Source organism: Macaca mulatta, chromosome X (assembly GCF_049350105.2).
Source record: "Macaca mulatta isolate MMU2019108-1 chromosome X, T2T-MMU8v2.0, whole genome shotgun sequence".
Classification (NCBI taxonomy): Eukaryota; Metazoa; Chordata; class Mammalia; order Primates; family Cercopithecidae; genus Macaca; species Macaca mulatta.
In genome coordinates this window covers 31,534,986-31,557,517 of record NC_133426.1, presented here as the reverse complement: position 1 = coordinate 31,557,517, position 22,532 = coordinate 31,534,986, and the positions used below count along the sequence as shown (strand labels likewise).

General features: G+C 35.9%; 1 protein-coding gene across 10 annotated transcripts in view; it reads left to right on the top strand.

Moving 5' to 3' along the window:
- Positions 1-22,532, top strand: part of DMD (dystrophin) — a 2,157,177-nt gene that overhangs the window by 1,604,382 nt on the left and 530,263 nt on the right. For all 10 annotated transcript variants that reach the window (XM_077988314.1, XM_077988313.1, XM_028842274.2 and 7 more), the window contains one exon: positions 21,675-21,864. In XM_077988314.1, coding sequence (XP_077844440.1) covers positions 21,675-21,864 — 190 coding nt within the window. The remainder of the gene's footprint in view (positions 1-21,674; positions 21,865-22,532) is intronic.

Below are 22,532 nucleotides of genomic sequence, written 5' to 3'. Positions count from 1 at the left end.
TATTAATGAGTTTTATGAAATCTAATCTTTCTAATTTCCCCCTAAAAAGGGATGTCATTTAATCAGTTCTAGGTTGTGATCAATAGCAGAATTTTTCTTTTTTTTTTTTGCAGCCCCCTTTCACCCAGTAGGGAAACCTGGTATCATCCTTGACTAATTGCAGCAAAGAGCCCGGCTCAGGTCCTTTGTCTTATACAGAGTGTTTATAGATTCTTGAGCCCAGCAGAATCTGAACTTCTGGCTACTGCTACCTACTTCCCAGCCCAGGCCCCCAAAGCCCTATGTCTACAGCCCCGTGCACCACTGTGTGTTTTTGTGGCATTTCTGAAGCACAGAGCTACTTAACTTGTTTCTAAGCCCAGATTGTGCCTTTTTGATTTTCTATTTTGGTATTTTATCTACCATTTTTCTGTGTTTGGAGGTTTCTTCTATATTTTGAAATAACTTCTTTCCTTTGGTACAAAGTGATTCTTATTGTAGAAACTATCAAAAATGTACAAATAAAGAATCACTCTCAACATTCTTAGCAGTTCCTTCTATCATAGTTTTGCAAATATATTATTGCCTATTTTTATTTTACTTACTCCCTGTTTATTAACAGTTAAAAGCATTTTCAGATAGTTTTCAATTTTCATTTAAAAAATTCTTACCACATTTTTATTAGGAAAGAAATGGACAGGTGTTATCTTTTCAATAAAAAACATGGGGGAAATAATTTCTTGAAGTACCTGGTGACATTCCTCCAGCCAATGTTTTATGTTGTGGTCATTCTGTCTGTCATCAGTATTCATAGAAAGAGATGAAAATTATTTAAATGAACTGCAAAATCCCCCATTCAAAGCAGTGGTTGTGTGTTTCAAATATCTTCTAATAGTCAGTTTCACACTTAGCTTTATCAAATTCCTAATTATGATACTCATTACATCACTCTGTGTTCAGTCAGTGTGTTTATGCCACAGAGCAATTAAAGCAAATCAGGTGAACCAAATTCAATCACCTTTGTAGATAATAACCTACATTGCTTAAACTTATGGCCACTCATACAATTACTGATGGATTGTCTTTTTCTTTTATATTGCCAGTATTTTAAATGTCCTAGTGAAGTTGGGTTAGCTGTTGAACTTCAACTTTCTCACAACCTATTTTTTAAAATGTATAAATGAAAAAACCTTCCATGAAATGATCAAATACAGTTTTCATGCTGGGACAAATTAGATGAATAATAATCATAAATTCATAATAATTATTTATGATTTTATGTTTTTATAGTGAGATATGTTTTATTGAAATGTGTTATATAAGTGATACCTAAATTTCCTATTAAAATAGAAATGCTAAAATGGCATTGTTCTTTTTAGCTATGACTCTAGCTGTTGACATCTACTTAAACAGCACTGTTGTTCCATCCCAAATCTGCAACTCTGAGGCCTATGCTCCCTTCACTGCTGTCTAATGGATAGCTATCAATTTGGAAGGAGGTTTCTGGCAGCTATTCCCAGTAATCTAATCTCAGCTCTGTCCTCTTCAATATTTTCATCAGTGACTTGGATGAAGACATAGATAACATTCTTATCAAATTTGCCAATGCCACAAAGCAGGGAGAAATAGCAAATATAGCAGACAAGAACATCAGAAGCCAAAAAGTTTTCAACAAATTGGACTGGTAGGCTGAATATTGAAAGATGTAATGTAAATGCAAGGTGCTACGTGTGGGTTCAAAAAGAAATGTAAAACAAAAACAAACCCCATCTAACTTAGGCTGGGCTCCCTGGAAATAGGCTAAGAATAGAGAGTTGTATGCAAAACGTTTGTTGGGGAGCGTTCCCATGAGATACATATGTAAGGTTGTAAGATAGTCAAGATTGCACAGATGAAGAAGTGCAGTGCAGCCTGCAGTCCATTGAGGCCTCATCAGATTTTCAGGGGAGTTTTGGAAATTGCAGGGCCCTTTAGAGACACGCTGAATTGAAGCAAGGGATCTGGACCTTTGTAACCCAATACTAGAAAGTTAATGGTCCTGGGTCACCCCATGGGAGAGGGCAGACTGGAGCAAGATCATCACCTATGACTGAAGGCAATTTCCAGGGAGGAAGGCAGCTGTGAGCTGTTAGTAGTCAATATTCCAACCAGGTAGGGCATGAGGTCTTGGCAGAGCATCAATGTACCCACTACCACAGTGTTACCCAAAGTATGATCCTCTGACTAGCAGCATTGGTATCACCTATGAGCTCACTAGAAATGTAAATTTGTAGGTCCTACCCCATCCAACTAAATCAGGATCTCTGGGGATGGGGCTTGGGGAACTTTTAACAAGCTTTCAGGCCTCCAAGTTATTTCTATGCGTATTAAAGTTTGAGAACCACTGCCCTACACCAACCAAAATCATTCCAAATATGGAGATAACATAGTGGTTTTAGCAACAATAATTTCTTTCTGTTTCTCTCTTCTCTTTACACCCACACACAACACACAATGTGATAGAACAGTGGGAAAGGAAAGCCAAAGGGGATCTTAGGCTGAATAAATGTAAGCATATGACCTAGTCCTAAGAACGTATATTTCAGCTTAATAGGGACAGGAATATTGTTATAAAGCTGTCCAAAGATGGAACAGACTGCCCTGTAAAGTTGTAGAGGTATTCAGGAACAGGTTGGTGATACCTTGGTGGTCGTATGGTATAACATCCTGATCTTCACATACTCATCATCTGGAGTAGGAGATTTCTTTTTCCAAATGGGGTTTCGGCAGAACTAGTTCCATTGTATCTTAATAAGTAATAACTCAAAGGGTTCTATGGATGAAAAAAATAATTAGGCAATATCAAGTTAAATCAAAGCAAACAGACTTCTTTCCTATAGGACTAATCAGACCCTTTATTACAGTGCATGCTTGGTGAATCAACAAAGTATGTGTATTTATGCAAGTATGGGGGGAAGGGATAATCTGTGTAGTATGCATCCCTTCTAAAAGTTTGACCATGAAAACAATTTCTCAAGAATCTTATACAACACTATAGTATCTGGTCCAATACTATGTGTAGAACGTGCACTCAGTAAGTGTTTGTAAGATAGATAACATAGCATATAGGCCAGGCCACTAAATGGAAATCATCTCACTGTGATTACCTGAATAGTATTCTCTAGTGCCATTAGCTCAATTCTTCACTTAAGCATAAGCCTATACATTTCTCATACTAACCAAGAGAATTTGTGTTATGTGAATTTTGACTCTATTCAGACATTTTTTTCTACGACTCCTCCAAGGCTGTTATTCTTACCTCATATTCTGATAGAAGTTTAAGAACTTTTTTCTGGGAGTATTGATTAATTAGCTAGATAGATAGAGACAGAAAGAGGATAGAGATTGATTCTCTGGCAGAGCCTATTTGAATCATATTGAATCTTTATTTCCCTGCGACTTCCCGCAAGGAGGATGGAGGAGAAATTATTTAGAAATCCACAGAAGTAATCAGGGATATCTTCAGTAAAAGAAGCTATACTTAGTAAAGTCTCTATTTTAGCAGATAGCAGTAAACAACAGAGGCGATAGACAATAGAGTCTATTCAAATTGCTGGGATCTGCTAACACATTTTTCTTTTCCCTGAAACAAATGCCATTAACCCTCCTTGACACTCTATCTTCATCAACATTTTAATAGAATGGAACTAACTCATGATTTTGAGGATTTTTCCCCCACACAAAACCTATAAACCACACCGTGTTAATGATTACTTTAGCCTAGTTGCTAGCTTGCTGCTGGTAACAGTAAAACTTGTCCTGGCAGGTAGGCAATTCCAGAAGCCCAGCCAACCACTTGGTGTGTGTGAATAAACCTCCGTATACTTCTCATGCAGAGTAATCCTGGCCAACCCATAACTCTTAGCAACTATTCCTGATGGATGGACCTGGTCTACTCTAAAAAGAGGCCAAGGTCCTTTAATAGTGCAGTTGCAAGAACCAGAATTGAAAGTCATAGTTCTAGCAAGATTTTGCAGACTCCTTGGCAAACCAGTGGCTTGGGACTCATTCTTGACTTCAAGCCATTAATTGATATGGTAGGACAGCTTCCTTGGGCTGGGTTCTGCTCCCTGGGATATGCGCTGTTTGCCAAATGAGTAGCAGGTGGACAGACATCTTTACAATTTGCTGACCCATATTCTAAATGAACATGACATTTTATAGGTCTGAGTTAATCTAGGAAGTCACTAATTTCAATATCAAAATATTTATAACTGAGATAAGGATACTGAGGCACAGAGAGTCTGTGACTTTCCTAAGTTCAAAACACCAGCTTGTGTTAATTCTGACACAGAAATTCTTGTATTTGCTGTCTGTCTCCTTTTTCTTTGTGTGTGTGTGTGTTTACATTGCAGCATCATTTATATGATGTTACGTTCTGTAATTTATTGAGAATTTTCTCACATACAGTGATGTGTTACTTTTTAAAATTTCAAATAGTTCTAGTAAGTCTTTTCTACTTTTATTAGCATATTAACGTACTGGCTCTAAGAGGACATCTCACCACATCTTTGCCATTCTTCCTTGAAAGGCAAGTTTCTCTCCATCTTCTTTTTTGTATTCCAAAGTTTTGCTAAAGTTTGCTTTTGAAAATGGGTTACCTGGCAGAGATTTATTATTCTAACTTTGAAAGCAGAAGTCAGAATCAGACAGTGGCGGTTAAGTATGCACTACTGTGATTACTATATAATGAAAGTATCTATGGTGATAACACTGATACTGACATGTATTTGCCATTTTCTAATTAAGGGCTTCAGTAAAAATTAAGCACTCACTCTTTGCCAGATACTGCAATAGATACTGAGCACAGTGAACAAAATTCTTCATATACATATATATGAGTCTACATTCTATGAAAGTATAATGTTTTTCTGAGAAGAGGCATAATATTCTATTAATATCAGCTTTTGCTTCTTCCACCATATATTGAAAGAATTCTGAATACTGTTATAATTTAATGGGAGAATCTGGAGAATTCTATATTTACTTTCACTGCATTGATGAACTAAGATTTTTTAAAAATGCATTCTTCATAGAACTACTGTTCCATATTTACCTAATATTATTCTTATATCATTTGAGCATATATTTCACTAACGAAACAAATGTGCAATGTTATTAGTTCTAACAAAATTACACTGATACTTTAATTTTTATATTATTTTTCATGCAGATTAAAATAATTATAGCTGCATCACATGTTGCAAGTTGTAAGAGCTACTTTAAAAATATATGCTTCAGGAAAGACATTAGACAAGGAAACGGATGATGTTCATATTTTCAAACGAAAAATTTAAAAATGTGGCTATCACAAACACTAAATTTTTACATATATCATCAACTACTAATTTATCTACAAGAAATGCCATTGTTTTCCCTACAAAAACTCTTAACAATAATTATCAAACTTAGTCCTGGAATCTGCTAATATAATCGGACAAATGTTGTCAAGAAGGTGAAAAAGAAAACATATAGTTTATCAAACTATAAAATATAGTTTATCAAAACCTATTTTTCCTATTGACAACATTTATTCGGAAGGAAAATGCATGAGTGAAATGAACAACGGTCTCTAAGAGAGGTGGGGGATAGCAATAAATTCAGACCACATTTCCTGTCATTACAGCAGGGAAGTAGAAGAGTTACAGTCAACTTTAGAAAGTTATTTGGGGGAACTAGTGATTCCCTATAAACCTGTAACGTTTTTGAAATTTAATTCAACAATTTGATTTACACCAAGAAGTGAACAGATAGTCAGATCAAAATCAGGAGAACGATTATCTGAATGGCATTCATTTTTCTAGATGTGCTGTCTATCCTATGTCAATTAAACTATGCTGTCTCATCCTGTGTCAATTAAACTGTGCTGTCTCGTCCTGTGTCAATTAAACTGTGCTGTCTCATGTTGTATCAATTAAACTTTCAGGTGATCTTCAAATATATTTCTAAGTAAAATGTATTGCAGTTATCCTATAAACTGGCCTCTTCCCCAGCACTGCTTTTGCTGTGGTCAACTTTATTTCTTTAGGCTCACAAAACTGATAGAGCAAAATAAGGAAAACGGAATGTTGGATTAAAATAAATTAATTCCCATTCTGTGACTAACTAAAGAAAATGATAACTATGCTTCTGTGAGCATTAATAAGGAAATGAATAAGGAAATGACCAAATTGTTCAGTGGACAACTTGTATGGGATTTTTAAGTATTGTGTCATCATCCATGTTGTCAATTAGCATATATTTTGAAATCAACTAAAGCAAATCAGTTGATTAATCATTAAGGGTCTTTTAAAATAACAACATCTAAACAGCAAATGTTTTATTTTGGAAAATCATGATGGCACAAGAATGAGCCAGATGTTTTACAACATGGTATCCATAACTTAAAGTATGTAATAGTCATTCAAAGGATTTCTTTTCTCTTTTTTTTTTTTTTTTTGAGACAGAGTCTTGCTCTGTCGCCCAGGCTGGAGTGCAGTGGCCGGATCTCAGCTCACTGCAAGCTCCGCCTCCCGGGTTTACGCCATTCTCCTGCCTTAGCCTCCCAAGTAGCTGGGACTACAGGCCCCCGCCACCTCGCCTGGCTAGTTTTTTTGTATTTTTTTAGTAGAGACGGGGTTTCACCATGTTCGCCAGGATGGTCTCGATCTCCTGACTTCGTGATCCACCCATCTTGGCCTCCCAAAGTGCTGGGATTACAGGCTTGAGCCACCGCACCCTGCCCACTCAAAGGATTTCTAATTCAGTTTCCTTATGATTTGGCTAAGCTAGAATTTGGAAAAACACTTTAAGGTAATATGAGAGACAGCAGAATTCAATATGTGGATTTTTTCACTAAAGCTTATTTCTGATTATTTTTTACAGACTTTATTAGGTATATGTTAACTTCATGACACTTACAGCAGTGGACCCTAGTTTTAATAAAATGTGAATGTATACCCTTTTCTCAGTATTAAAGAATGTTGACTCTCATGAGGATATTTTTATTTTTCTAACATTAAGAACTCTCAAAGATTTAATTTCTCTGACAACAGAAGATGTGAATTTTGTTTTTTAAAGGAGAACAGGATCTATAGAAGTGTTGCTCATAGTACTCAGATTGTTGACTAATCTTAAAGGAGAAGCCATCAATTAATTTACCAAGAAGTATTAACATTATCTTTTTCTTCAATTATGCACATCCACAAAGATTTGGGGCAAAATCCACTTAAATGATATTATATATAATACATGAGTATTCATGTTGTAAGAGTCCTGCCTTCTTTCCTGCAAAATGATTAAAACTTGAATCAGAAACCAGACTTTAAAAATCCATTCTAATTCCCAAATGTATGGTAACTGTACTATAAAAAAATAAATATTTCTTCTTGAGGGATATCCATGAGTTAAGGACATTCATAACATGGTGTCTTGTAGGAAATGTTAATCTTTGGGCGAATAGGGATATTTGGGAATAACAAGACTAAAAGAGATGTTACCCTTACTCACTTTTCTCTGATTTGCTATTTCTGTCATTTCCCCTGTGCTCCTGTCCTCAACTTTGCCTCTCTCCTTATTCCTTTTTTTTTTTTTTTTTTTTGAGATGGAGTCTCACTCTGTTGCCCAGGCTGTAGTGCAGTGGTGTGATCTCGGCTCACTGCAACCTCTGCCTCCTGGGTTCAAGCAATTCTCTGCCTCAGCCTCCCAAGTAGCTGGGATTACAGGCACCCACCATCATGCCCTGCTAATTATTTTTGTATTTTTAGTAGAGACAGGGTTTCACCATCTTGGCCACGCTGGTCTTGAACTCCTGACCTCGTGATCCACCCACCCTGGCCTCCCAAAGTACTGGGATTACAGGCGTGAGCCACTGCGGCCGGCCCCTCCTTATTCCTTTTTTTCTTCACCTCTGCCTCAATGGTATTTCTCCATTACTGTTAGCATTTGCTTTCTGTGAGCTCTTGCACTCTGTCAGCTTATATACCTGTTCCTGTTCACATATTTTCCTTTTCCGAGTAGTTACAACATGTCTTCTATCTCAGCCCACTCTAGAATTGTCTTGCTTTTCCAGGTCTCCTGCTCCTCAGTATTTTTCCCACTTTTCTAGATTCATGTTTTCCCATCTGCATATTTCTCTTCCATGTCTGCACTGTCAACCGCTTAGAAGACAGCACGTAAGGACACTGTTATCTGAGCAGATCTTCAGCACAGCCACCATGAAGTATGGTTACCTTGTCAGTTTCCATTTTTCCCATAGTGTGTGCAAACTGTCCTGATCTGCATAGAAAGGTATCATAATTGAGGAAACAAAATGCACAAAAATGTCCTTGGTTATTCCACCCCCCAGAAATATAGGAGAGAAATAATTTTGAACCAGATACACAGAATAACACTATGTCACATGGACATGGAGTTATCGTGTTAGCATATTATTGGAAAATATTTCCTGGGACCTTGACATTTATTCACTTTTTGTTTTCAAATTACATTTACCTATCTATTAATTGCAAATTATTTTAATGTACCATTTACCAAAGAAAGGCTGTTTCTTCTAAAAGCTTTCATTTGACAAATAACTTGTAAAAATATTCACATTGTGTATTTATTTTCCCCTTCTAGTCCAAACTCTAGTTATCTTAAACTTTGTACAGTTTTTTAAAAAATCATAGCAAAAAAAGCTTCCTCGTTGTCATTCTTGTCAAAACAGGTTTACCAGACTTAGGTAAACTTAAAATAGTTAGTGTAAAATTTAAAAAGCTGATTTGCTCCTTCCAGTGTGTTTGCTGCCTTTTTGCCACAGCAAAATTGTAAACGTAAACGTATTCCCTAGGAGATGAGCTGGGCTGCAATTTTCAGCTAATTGGGAGAAGCAGCCCTGAGTTGAGCACTGTCAGGCTGATTTGAGTCTTAAGATATGATGATGATTATTGTGTCAAATGTAATCAAGAATGTGGGCTCTGAACTGACTCAAGGGCTGGCTGTTTTTAATTCAGGTTCGTATATGAAGTAGACCTCTGGTTCACCGATAGTCACAGCTGGTTGTAGAAGAGAGCAATTTTTAAAATGCTATTTCATTCTCTATGGAGCTGTAGGGATCAGAGATTGGATACACAGGGAGGGAGCACATCCTCATTCTTTCCTGAAAAATTCTATTAATTTTCAGCATAATAAACTTTGAGATTTCCCAGTGGCTCTGTATCAGTGGTGTTCAAACTTCTCAGACCCAATGCCACCCCTCTTTTCTTTTCTAAATAACAAATACTTTGTAATGCCTTCTTTACTATTGTAAGCCAAAATATGTAGACAACATACCCTACTTATACAGGCAATAGTGTAAACGAAGCCCTGACTCTATTTTAAAGAGAAATAAGAGTCATTTATAATAAAATAATATGTGTTTTAGTATGCAGTTATTCAGGCAGGATCATACTGGAACACAAGTGAAGTTTTTAGATCATGAGACTATGAATGCAGTATGATCAAATGCAGAAAGACACCATTGTGTTGTATGGAGACTCAAAGACCATGAGGGGCATTGGTCATCCATAGCGTAATTTTCCAAAATGCTGAACAACTCCTGGCAAAATTCCTAACACCATGAAATAAATTTTTTTCTTGGATTGTTGTGGCAGTTAGTTGCATGGCTGAAAAATTCAATGTCTTAAAACTGTGAGGAAAATATCTTATGTTTACATGTAAAATTGAGTTACATTCCAGGTTTAGGTGTTTATAAACAGGGTTTCCACACACATGCATGTCCAGTGGGATATTCCAAAGTGCTGTCAGACTTGGGAGAGTTCTTTGTTGTACAAGAAGTTTACCATCTTCACTCCTTCTTCACAGAATGCTATTATAGTAACACTCTTCAATTACTGTGATAGTCAAATGTCCTCCCTCAATTTCTAGAATGCTTCTTTTTTTGTGGTCTGTATAATTTGGTTAAATTTTTTTTCCAGACAAAAACTGATTTGTGAATTACTGCAATAGCAATAGCAATATTTTCAGAGCACCCAACCTATTTCTGAGTGATACAGTTGCCATTTTTACAAGACTAAATGAAATTACCATTTCAGACCTGCCAGATTGTCTAGCCCAGTCTTTTAAAATTCTGTGATTATCACTGCAATTATAATCTATTTTCACCACTTGAATGGCATGATCTCTATAAAAGGGTGGTGATAACACTCATCCATTCTCCTTCCCCCCACATAGCTATATCAATTGCCCTCTAACCAGTTGTTGATAAATGAAGTTAAATTTTATGTAAAAATCATAAGAGATATGATTGTAGCTGTCCAAGACATTTAAAATGCCAAATGCAACTTACATGGAGGCTATAAGAGAAGTATGAACCCATTTATTGAAGAGATGAGCTAATTGAGTAAAACAACACAGATACACCTGCATATAGAGATAAATCTATATTGTCTAAATTATTGAGATAAAAATAATGTTTTACATTGAAAAATTTTTAGAAAAGTAGGTAAGCAAAATGCAGCAGTCTATTTGCATTTCATCTGGGCATTTCATTATATTCCTGTGAATAAGTTGGAGAAATACTGGCTAGATGCAAGGTAAATTGGATGGCTTAGAAGCCACTTCATGATTTTACACAAAGGATGTCGATTAATAGACCAGTGTCAGGTGGTGATGGAAGATCTCTGGTGCTACGTCACAAGCTTCTGTTCTCAACCCTGACACACTGGATGTTTTTGACAGAACATGAGTAGAACTACAGAGAGGAGGCCCGTCAAACTTATGGGTGATAAAAAGCAGGGAGGGCAGGAGTATGCTGGGTGACAGAAGCCAAATGGGTGTCTGGACAGGATGAGTTTTAAGGCACTTTTGGTACTTCATGTCTGAAGACCAGGATCAAACTTATAGGCAATCTGAACATTTACCAAAATAACAGGTTAATTTTGACAGAAGTTATTATTTGTATGCCGTCTGTTTCTTTAATATACCTAAAAAGTATTGAAATAACATTTTTTGCAGAAGTTCATTTTGAAAATTCAGAAAACAAATTTGTTAACTTTCTTGGAAGAAGAGTAACAGAAACTCAGTTATTGACAGCTAAATACAATGTGTTGCCCAGTAAAATAGTCTACTCCTTCACTTTCATGGCTAATATGAAATTTGATGAAAGAAACAAATTCCAAAGATTGAATATCTGCACATTTACAAAGCAAAACACAATTTTGGGCACGGAATTGCTCATTCTCATTTTTAAACATCTTGGTTATAACTGAATAATAGTTTTTTATAACAAAGATGATATTTTCAAATTATTATGAGGTTCAACTGAAATAACTTACGTGAAAGCAATGTTTAAACTTTAAAATTCTATGTCAATATAAATTATTATTCAATAAATTCACATCAAGAAAGAATTTTAAGATTTCTAAGAACAAGGGCCTGTGGCCTTAGTTTTAGAAGCTGTATACCTTATTGATAGTAGGTTTTTTCATTTTAATTTAATTTATTGAGTATCTATTAAATTGCCAGGAACTGTGGTGTGAATCTTTGCCCTCAAATAATTTACAGTAAGTTGAGGATGATGAATATCAAGACTATAGTAAGTGGTATATTCATAAGTCAGAGGATTCTTAAAACCAGAAGCACCCTCAGATTCATTCCTTTCCTGTTGTACTTCTAATTGAAAAAAAAAATCCTAAATTTATGACTGTTCTTTATAAATTTTAATTGATCTTATAAAAGGCCATCAATACATTTCAAAGTATCTAGGTCTTTTAAATGCAGTTTTTCACCCTGGTAATTAAAAGTACGAAAGCAAGAAAATTTAAATCTTTATTTTGATAAGTTTTAATTAGCTGAAGCTATTTGTAATCCCACATCTTGTCTTGTAAATCATATCTGAGTCATTAAAATAGGTTTACATTTAGAAGGGCAGTTCTTTTAGAATCTACTTAAACTAAGTCACTTTGAGAAATTAATTCATTGTTCAATTGGTTTTATTAAAATGTATTTATTTTACTGTAAAATGTCTCGTAAAGCAATGTATGAAGTATTTTATTTTCATGTTAGAAATTTTATGTAAAACATATCCCAAAATACATAGACATTCAGATAATCTCTGTATTATTAACCAACATTTATTAACGTATCATTTAGAGAAGGTCAAAATGGTATGTACTATAACTTTGTATAATTTCATAAGAATTAAAATATTTGATTAATGCCTGTAATGCCTTCTTTCTAAACTAAATCCTCAAGCTTACCTAGAGTTCAAAGTTTAGTATTTATTTTAATACATCTCGTAGATGACAGATGAAGATGATAAGCAAAGGAATAATAATTTATCTTTTCACACATATATACACACATACCCCATAATCCTAATTCATATAATAATAACAGAAAACAAAGGGCTTTTGAGAATAGTGTTATATTAATATCCATTATATTTACTTCACAGGGAGATTGGAAAGTCTACCTTGAGAGGTAATGGCTTATAGTACAGTGGACTAGATTGTTTCAAGGTTTGTCATTTATTTTGGCAACTCACCCAGCCTCCCTGAAAGTCAAGTTTCTCATCTATAAACTGTTCATAATAATTACAACCTGCCTCATTAGCCTCATCAAGCTATTGAAAATATGAAAGGAGATGTGGATCCTGTCAAAGGAGCTTGAAAACTGCAGAACATTATTTTAGTGTAAAATGCTATAACAATGAATGTTGAATATAAAAGGGCTTTTTCTTAATTTTTATTTTAAGTTCAGGAGTGCATATGCAGGTTTGTTATATAGGTAAACTTATGTCATGGGGGTTTGTTGTACCGATTATTTTGTTACCCAGGTATTAAGCGTAGTACACATTAGATATTTTTCTTGATCCTCTCCCTCCTCCCACCCTCCCCACTCCAGTAGGCTTCCATGACTATTGTTTCTCTCTGTGTCCATGTGTTCTCATCATTTAACTCCCACTAATAAGTGAGAACATGCAGTATTTGGTTTTCTGTTCCTGAATTAGTTTGCTGAGGACAATGGCCTCCAGCTCCATCCATGATCTCTGAAGAATCTCCACACTGGTTTTCACAATGACTGAAATAACATACACTATAACCAACAGTTTATAAGCATTTCTTTTTCTCTGGAACCTCGCCAGAACCTGTTATTTTTGACTTTTTAATAATAGGCATTCTGACTGGTATGTGATGGTATCTCCTTGTGGTTTTGATTTGCATTTCTCCAATGATCAGTGATGTTGAGCTTTTTTTCATATGCTTGTTGGCGGCATGTATGTTTTCTTTTAAAAAGGGTCTGTTCATGTCCTTTGCTAAAAGGTCCCTTTCAAACGTGTATTGTTAACCACAAGAGAGAGTACTGAGTAAGAGACTAGGTAATAAAAGTCACAAATATTTCGATATCATAATTCAGAATTGAGATCGGGGTTATGAAATTGTTCATATTTCCAAATTCCACTGACAGAACTCTACTATAAGTTTATTTCATCTGTTGATATGTTTTTAGCCACTTCTTTCTTTTAAAGTGAACCTGTTGTGTGTTTGCCATTTGATATTAGAAAATTGAACCTGCCTGCTTTGCTGTCTTCTGAATATTATGTATCAACAACTAACAAGCTACAATTCTGTTTTGCTCTAAGTTATTGTGGATGAGGATATATATAACTGCACAATCTCATCAGGTTTGTAAGAGATGATCTTAGGCTCATCTTTTAAATTGGTTTTTATACAATTTTAAACAAATCTTTTTAGAAGAGAAGAAAAGCTACTTAGCTTATCAATACTAGGAAATATATCTTTAAAGAGTTTATCACGACAAGTAACCAAAACCAACTTAAAAATTCACATTATACAAATCATTGAGAATTTATTTAGAACAGAAATGTGTCCAACTATAGGTCAACACAAATTTAAGCATGTAATTATCTGGGAAGTAGCATTAACTGCATTTTTTTCTAAAGATCCTTTACAGTTGTATAAATGTCCAAAAGGATATTTTGAGTCTCTGTATATTAACCAAACCAAATGTAATTCATTACTCCCAACCTCTCCAAATAGTACCTTTTGGTATTGTATCAGCAAAAAAATATAAAATACAGGTATTAAAGAGTATTAATCTCTTTAAAAATTCAAGAAAGAAAAAAGTATATGTATGTATAGAGATGTGTATTTCATCTGCTCATAACACTGTGTACATTTCTTTATCAACTATTTTTTTTCAGTGATTTATGAGTTGAAATACAAATCAAATGAAACGAGTAATGCAAAGTGAAGTAGAAAACACATTTTCTACTGCTGTCTCCTAATGCAGGTCTCTTCAGGAAAGTACTAATGGTTTTAGGGAAAGTGTATAATTATGGTTGTTTCCCTAATGATAAATTTGCAAATCTCTATTTTAAAAACATTCATAAGGGTAAAAAAATGAGAGATGAAATGTGTCTTTCAAAATTTCTTGGCTGGGCGCGGTGGCTCACACCTATAATCCCAGCACTTTGGGAGGCCGAGGCAGACGGATCACGATGTCAGGAGACCGAGACCATCCTGGCTAACACAGTGAAACCCCGTCTCAACTAAAAATACAAAAAATTAGCTGGGCATGGTGGCGGGCGCCTGTAGTCCCAGCTACTCGGGAGGCTGAGGCAGGAGAATGGCGTGAACCCAGGAGGCGGAGCTTGCAGTGAGCTGAGATCGTGCCACTGCACTCCAGTCTGGGTGACAGAACAAGACTATGTCTCAAAAAAAAAAAAAAAAATTCTTATATGATTGATAATGCCTATACTCTCTTCCTATCTAAAGTCTAAGTGATATGTGTATTTAAAAAAAAAAATGTATCAGTGAAAGAAGTTTACACAGATAGCTTCAAAGCTGTGGTTTATCTTTGGAGGATTAATCTATTTCTCATGCCAGTGTGTTGCTACTGCACATGTTAAAAAGTCATCCTGTGGTGTCTGGGGTGACGAAAGATGGGAATGAGTTTTCTGAGAACTAATCAGCAATACTTTGGGAACATTTAGGTCATGGTTTCCAATTAACTCTGGAGAGTTCGAGTAATTTAGTACCAGACCTCAAGAGAGAGGGGATGAAAACCTCGTTAATTCATATGTTGGTGAACAGCAAACTAGCAAATTTGCATTAAAAATGGATTTTTATTTTAAAGCAAAGACCAGCGAGATCTTTTCTGCAATAGTTTGGATATGAGAATATCCTTGTATGTATGTGTTCCCTTGTATGTAGGTATTTGTATGTTTCAATGACCCTGCATATGGCAGTAACAGAAAATTAAATTTGTGCTCTAAAATGAAGACCAGGATTCAGTGACATAATCTTCCTTGCGCCTTTCTTTTAGTACAATGAATATATCAGAGAGGAGTGTATTCCAATATCTGTCTTTGGAGTTACAAAAACTTCTTTTCTGGAATGCAAGACTTGGGCTATACCCCCAGCTCTGCCACTTAACTTGTATACAACCTTGGGAGCATCATTACAATTCTCTCAGAATCAGTCTCTCCAGCCCTAAAATGAAACCAGCAAAAGCCTGTACTGTACTAAAAGGTTTTTTTATTTTTATGAAAATTAGTTAGGCAAACTTTTATTGAGCATCTATCACTCTATTTTGAGATAAAGCCTTGCTGGATGATCCCTACCTCTTTTGATAGAAAGAGTAAAACATGTTTAAGATATATTTATTACTTGTTTGGCAAATTGAGATAGAAGTTTATGAATGCAGACTGATACATGTTACATTTGCGCTAGGGGTAAGGACTCCAGATGGTTTATAGCCTTAATCACATTGTAACTCTAGTTAAGTGTTTACCTATCTGTACCCTCTATTAGATTTGAATATGCTAAATGCCAAAGTCCAGGTATTATTGGATTTTCTGTCACCATCATCAGGCACAGATCCTGGTACACAATAGGTATGGAATGGATGCATGGATGAATTATTGAATTAGATGTTGGTAGGCATGTGGAAATAAGAATGAGGTTTAAAATTAAAGATAATCTGTATCAAGTTTAAAGCCATTGGCAGAGAATGAAATATCCAGCTGAGTACACAAAGAAAAAGAAGGTAGGTACAAAAATGGAAAATATCTTATGAAGTGATGATAGAATAACTCTGAATATGTTTGAAAACATAAAGTGTTATGTGGATGTTAGCTTTAAAAATTATCTTCCATGCTGTACATTAGATCTGCTATTCCTCATGCTGTGGATGAAAAGCAAGCACCAGAAGTTAAATTAAAATGATGTCATATATTCCTCACTTTACAGTTTCGTAACAGAGAAGAAAAGACAAACATTCTCTCATTGCCACCACCCTTCTCCAGTCATATTTGTAGGTAGATGTTGCCCAAAGACAGATAAAACCAGAGTTGGTTTTGCTAGGAATGGACTACTAGTCAGGCAATGTTTACAGTTTTTGCTTAGATTCATGCTTCTCATTAGTGCACATTACTAATATAATTGCTAGAGATTAAAAGGAATCCTTTCTACAAAGTGCTGTATATCCATAGGTGACAAAATTCTAACTTCCCCTCACCAATTCAATATAAAGTTATGTTTTAAAATCAAAATGCAATTTACTAGCAAACTAGTAGGAACTGTTATGGTTACAGGAAATTTGAACTTCAGATTAACTCTGGTTCTATGAGTAGTGGTTGATATGGCAAGAATCATTTTGATCTTACATCCAGGTGCTACTAAGGTCTCTAACCTATATCCCATCAGAAAAAAGGAACAAAATAATGGTTCTTTAATCTTTCTCCTAAAATATCATAGGAAATTATAGTGGCTAAATTGCAAATAAACTAGGAAGGAAAGATTTAGAGTATTTTATGTGGTTACTCTATAACAATGCCAGGGCATAGTGAAAGTGTTATTTAGCAGAAGACTGAGTTCTTTGAACGTTTCTAGTTTATCACATTTTAAAATAACCTGGGCAAAATAACCTTTCATATCAGATTGAGCTTTTTTCTAAAAATACTCAATATGTTTCTGTTATACCTACACACTTAGAATCCCACAATATAATGCACTGATAAAGTATTTTTCATCCATATATCTAATAGTAGAATAGTGTCTATACAATAATTAAGCTCTTTAGGCTTACCTTGGAAAGTAACGAGTATCGAGTTTAAAGCCATTGGCAGAGAATGCAATAACCAGCTGAGTATACAAAGAAAAAGAAGGTAGGTAGAAAAATGGAAAACATCTTATGAAGTGATGATAGAATAACTCTGAATATGTTTGAAAACATATAAAGAGTTATGTCGATGTTAGCTTTAAAAATTATCTTCCATGCTGTACATTAGATCTGCCTTCCTTTTTCCTTTTCATGTATTATGTTGGGGATAAGAAATTGAAGATATTCAACTCAATGGAGTCTTAGAGATTTATTCAGAAATACCATTGTGTGTGTGTGTGGCAGGGGTAGGGTTCTAATGACAGGTCAGAATATACTTATCTGATTGTCTCATTGATCATCAGGTCTTAAAAAGAAAATGGATGTGCTGAAAACATGCCTTCTGTGATTCTTTACCTTCCTGCAAAATTGTCTCTGGATAAACACTTTGTTTGGCAGGTATAGGGTTGCACTAAGCTTTATAGCTCCAACACTCTGCTCCTTCAGTAGATTCTTGCTTGTAACTGATGATAATGCAAACCTGCATTATCTATAGGTTTCCTTAAGGGCAACCAAAAGTGCAGTAGCAATTCAGGCACAATTACTGCATGTGAGAATCCTCCATCTTGTTCCCTTTGGAGACCACATATATTTCTTAGGCAAGTATATTTGTAAAATCCTTGTTCAGCGTGAAAATTCAGGAGGTCAGGTTCTCCCAGAAAGCAGATTCTGAGAAAGTGATTAGCATGAAGGAATTTTATTGGAGAGTGCTCTCAGGATTAACACCTGTGAAGGGAGGAAAGGCGCGGGAGCAAGACTGGGCAGAAGGAGAAGCTGGGCTACCATACAGTCACGACTACAACACAATCAACCCTCCGCCTCTCCTTCCTAGCCTTCCCCAGGAGGATCTCTGAAGTCTGGAGGTAGGATAGCCCTTCAGAATTGTCCTGAGTTGCAGCAAGGGACCCAGGATTTCATACCCCACAACTCTCTCATCAACCAATACGTGCAGCCCATCTCGGGGACATAGTGGGTAACTTTGGGCTAGGCACCTCTCTTTAGCTGAGGCCACCTCTCAAATAGGGATAACAGCTGAGGACTATCAGCCAGTAGCACTACCAGCAGCTGGGGTCAGAAGTATTTCAGTCCTGAAAAGGGGTCTGGGCAGCCCAGCTTAGCATCTCCTACACCAGTCGTTCTCAAATTTGGTCTCTGGCAACTGTGATTCTCCAGCTTTAGCATATATTGGAAGGCTGGTTAAAACACAGCTTGCTGGATTTTACCCAGAGTCTCTGATTCAGCGGGGCTAGGTTGAGGCCTGGGAATTTGCATTTCTAATAACTTCTCAGACGATGCTAGTGCTGCTGGTCCATGGACTATGAGAACACTGTTTCAGGCTGCCCTTATTTACATACTGAGAACGGTACACAGTGCTCTTATGAATAGAATGAAAACCTTCTGAAATCACATTATTCCTTACTCCATCAAATTCTCAGCTATTTTTGTGGACCATAAAGCTGGAATAGCTGATTATAAAACTTTGTTATGTAAAAAAAGTACTTAACCAATACAGTAGATTCTGTTTGCAAAGCATTATTACAGTTTCTAATATCTGGTCATTGTTACTTTTAAAATTCAGGCAAATTTTCTCCAGGGCCTGTGGTTTGATAACTTGGAAGAAGGAATTTTAAAAAATCTAATTCAAGGACTTTGGGTTTTTTTTCTAAACATATCTTTTTTTCCTTTATGATTCTTATTTTTTACATTTTATTTATCATATAAGCCATTTAAACCCATATGGTTCAGGAAAATTTAAAACTATATGATACATTTAGAACATGTTGAATGCACAGATATGGAAATTAAGTATTCTTGACTAATTCTAGACTAGACCTGGCACAATTAAAATTTAGGAATTCAATGTACACACACACAGATTCCGAGAGAAATGTTGAAGCCGTAAAACCCGCACACAAGCAGGAAACAACAGTCTTACCTATTATTAAAGAGGCATGTAAAGGAGCTCATTTGAGGAGATTTTCTGCTGTTATTGCCATTGAATTTTTAACGTATTTTCCAAATTAGAAAATATTCAGCCTGATGTTGTCAATATTTCAGACCACAAGGGTATCATTTAGGAAAATGGTTCCTTACTGTCCTGAAAGAGTTACTGTTCTTCCCTAAGGACCTAATTTACAAAGCAGCAAACTTGCTGGTAGGATTTGGCTGAAAATCGCATTGTCTCGGTAGAACTCTTTCATCTGATTTATGTGCATTGCATTTTGCAAATAACTCTTGGAAAGTTATTTACTAGTTACTTCCTCTGGAAGCAGAGGGTAAGCGGCATTTCTAGTTTAAGGATAGAGGAGCTAAGATGTAGCAAGTGCAACTCATCATGAAGCTGATGCTGATAAAATACACAACATTACATTCTCTAAGTTTCACTCTGCCATGGGAGATTTCATATTTTTAAATTTTGTTTGAAATGGGACTACATTAGAAAATATGTCAAATGTCTAACCCTGCATTTATATGCTGGAATGCGACAGCCTATTTCTGTTCCAAATTTTGCACTGGAGATGGAGTAAGTCTTAATGCAAACTGCATGAAACTGCCACTTTTGTAGGTCAAACCCAGTCAATTGTCAGCAGTTACACATGGTTCAGACTGTAAGGTGCATGCCCAATTGTAACATCAAGATTCTTGGAGTTGTTGCAATGGTTCTGAATTTTTCAACCGTAATAAATAAAAAGATAAATGACTATTTTGATATTTCTCTTTGCGTTGATAGTTTGCCTGAAAACTAGATAAACAGGGAGCCGGCAGTCCACGTTAGCCCTTGAACTACACGGGGTTTAATTTATTTGCCCAACCAGAAGCCTACACTACCTTTCAGCTGTGCAGTATTAAAGTTTATTTAGGAGTTGATAAATAGCTTAGTGCAATGCTTACTTTTTTTCCAGTAGCTGCATCCTCATAAACCTATTCTACCCTCCACCAGTTAATGCAGACGGAAGATTTTTATCCAGTATGAGCACTGAAACTCCACTGTGGAAGACTGTGTGCTCAGCAAAAACCTCACCCATGATGAATAAACAGCTCTTCCGGGGGCTTTGCTGCCGCTGGCTCGGCAGCAGTTGTTTATTGCCTGGTTTGCACATCCCATGATAAAGTTGCTGCTGAAATAAATTGCAGTTTTGCATAATTATTGACAATCACATCTTAACAAGCAATGGGTATCATATTCAAGTGTTCAATTTTTTAAAATCCATTTTTAGCTTATGTTTAATCCCAGAAAGTGTTTGTGTAGTAATAGAAGGCAAATAAGACATTTAAATAGAGTACTAATTTCCTCATTGCAGACAAAGTTTACCTGAATCTTTTTCGATGGGACTGTTAATGCCTAAGGCAATTTTCCTTTCTAAGCTATTATTATATAGATATTTGCTGAGGGCATATGTGTATGTATCCACAATACATGCATTATATATATGATCAAAAATATGAATACATTTTTAGAGTTTTTGTCATGAAAGAGTTTGTTTCATCCTTTTAAAATATTACAGGAATGGGGAAATGGGATATGGGTAGAAGGAACTAACGTTTTTGAGTAACTGTAATGTATAACTGTATAACATGTGGGGCACTCAACCTCACAGGAATTTTCTATTTTAATTCTCATCACAGCAATAGATATTGCAGATGAGAAACTGAGAATCAGAGAGGTAACTTGCCATATCACATAACTGGTAAGGAACATTGGGAATTGAACTCAGATCTGCCTGGCTTTAAGGCTCTACTCTTTTATGTTGCACATAACATTTTTATTTTGGAAAATGTTCTCAGTTGTATGATCAAGTAATTAAATACAAAAATAACACAATAGGTATAAACCGGAGTCATGCAAAATGATAGTTTCTATGAAATGTTATTTCTCTACTTGTTAGTCTTTCTTCCTTTGCCCTCCAATCCCCTTCTTTTTGTCTTTTCCTCTAGTCTTTTCCTTTTGACTCTAGGTTCGTATTTTCTTGACTTTTCTCCTTGCATATCAAATGCTTGTTTTCTGCCTCAGAGCAACATCAAAGACAAGCATGGTACAGGGATTTTAGGGTTTTAACTACAAAGGTTAGTCTCAAATTTGGCAGTATATTAAAAATAAGCTTTCAAAATTGACCAACAAAAACTACAAAATTGAAAAAAGATACTTTGAACTTTCAAATGAACTTGCAAATGTTCAAATATATATATATTTCACATATATATACACATATGTTTATATATATATTCATATATATATATAAAACCTCCTCTGTGGAGAGGGGTTTATAGAAATCTATAATTGTCATTATTGCATGCCTTCCCCCATACAAATGCCTTTAGGTTAAATAAAAATGAAAGTAAATAGACTGCACAGTATTATAGCTGTTGCTTAAAGGAAGAGCTGTAGCAACAACTCACCCCATTGTTGGTATATTACAATTTAGTTCCTCCATCTTTCTCTTTTTGTGGAGTTCACTAGGTGTACCATTCTGATATTTAATAACTGCATCTGAACATTTGTTCCTTCACAGGGTGAGTGAGCAAGAGGCTGCTTTGGAAGAAACTCATAGATTACTGCAACAGTTCCCCCTGGACCTGGAAAAGTTTCTTGCCTGGCTTACAGAAGCTGAAACAACTGCCAATGTCCTACAGGATGCTACCCGTAAGGAAAGGCTCCTGGAAGACTCCAAGGGAGTAAAAGAGCTGATGAAACAATGGCAAGTAAGTCAAGCATTTCCGCTTTAGCACTCTTGTGGATCCAATTGAACAATTCTCAGCATTTGTACTTGTAACTGACAAGCCAGGGACAAAACAAAATAGTTGCTTTTATACAGCCTGATATATTTCGGCATTTGGACAAGGAGGAGAGAGGCAGAGAGAGAAGGAAACATTATTTATAATTCCACTTAACACCCTCATCTTAGAAAAAGTACATGCTCTGATCCGAAAAACATTTGCATATGTAATCCCAGCACTTTGGGAGGCCGAGACGGGCGGATCACGAAGTCAGGAGATCGAGACCATCCTGGCTAACACAGTGAAACCCCGTCTCTACTAAAAAATACAAAAAACTAGCCGGGCGAGGTGGCGGACGCCTGTAGTCCCAGCTACTCAGGAGGCTGAGGCAGGAGAATGGCATAAATCCGGGAGGCGGAGCTTGCAGTGAGCCGAGATCCGGCCACTGCACTCCGGCCTGGGCAACAAAGCGAGACTCCGCCTCAAAAAAAAAAAAAAAAAAAACCAGAGTTTCGGTCAAGGAGAAACTTTGCTCAGAGAAATAACTTAGGGATTGGTTTATTAAATTTTAAAAGTTGACATTTTTGAGTGTTTATTTAATATTTTACAGGGAAAGCATCTGTATGAATTGTCTGTTTTATTTAGCATTGCTA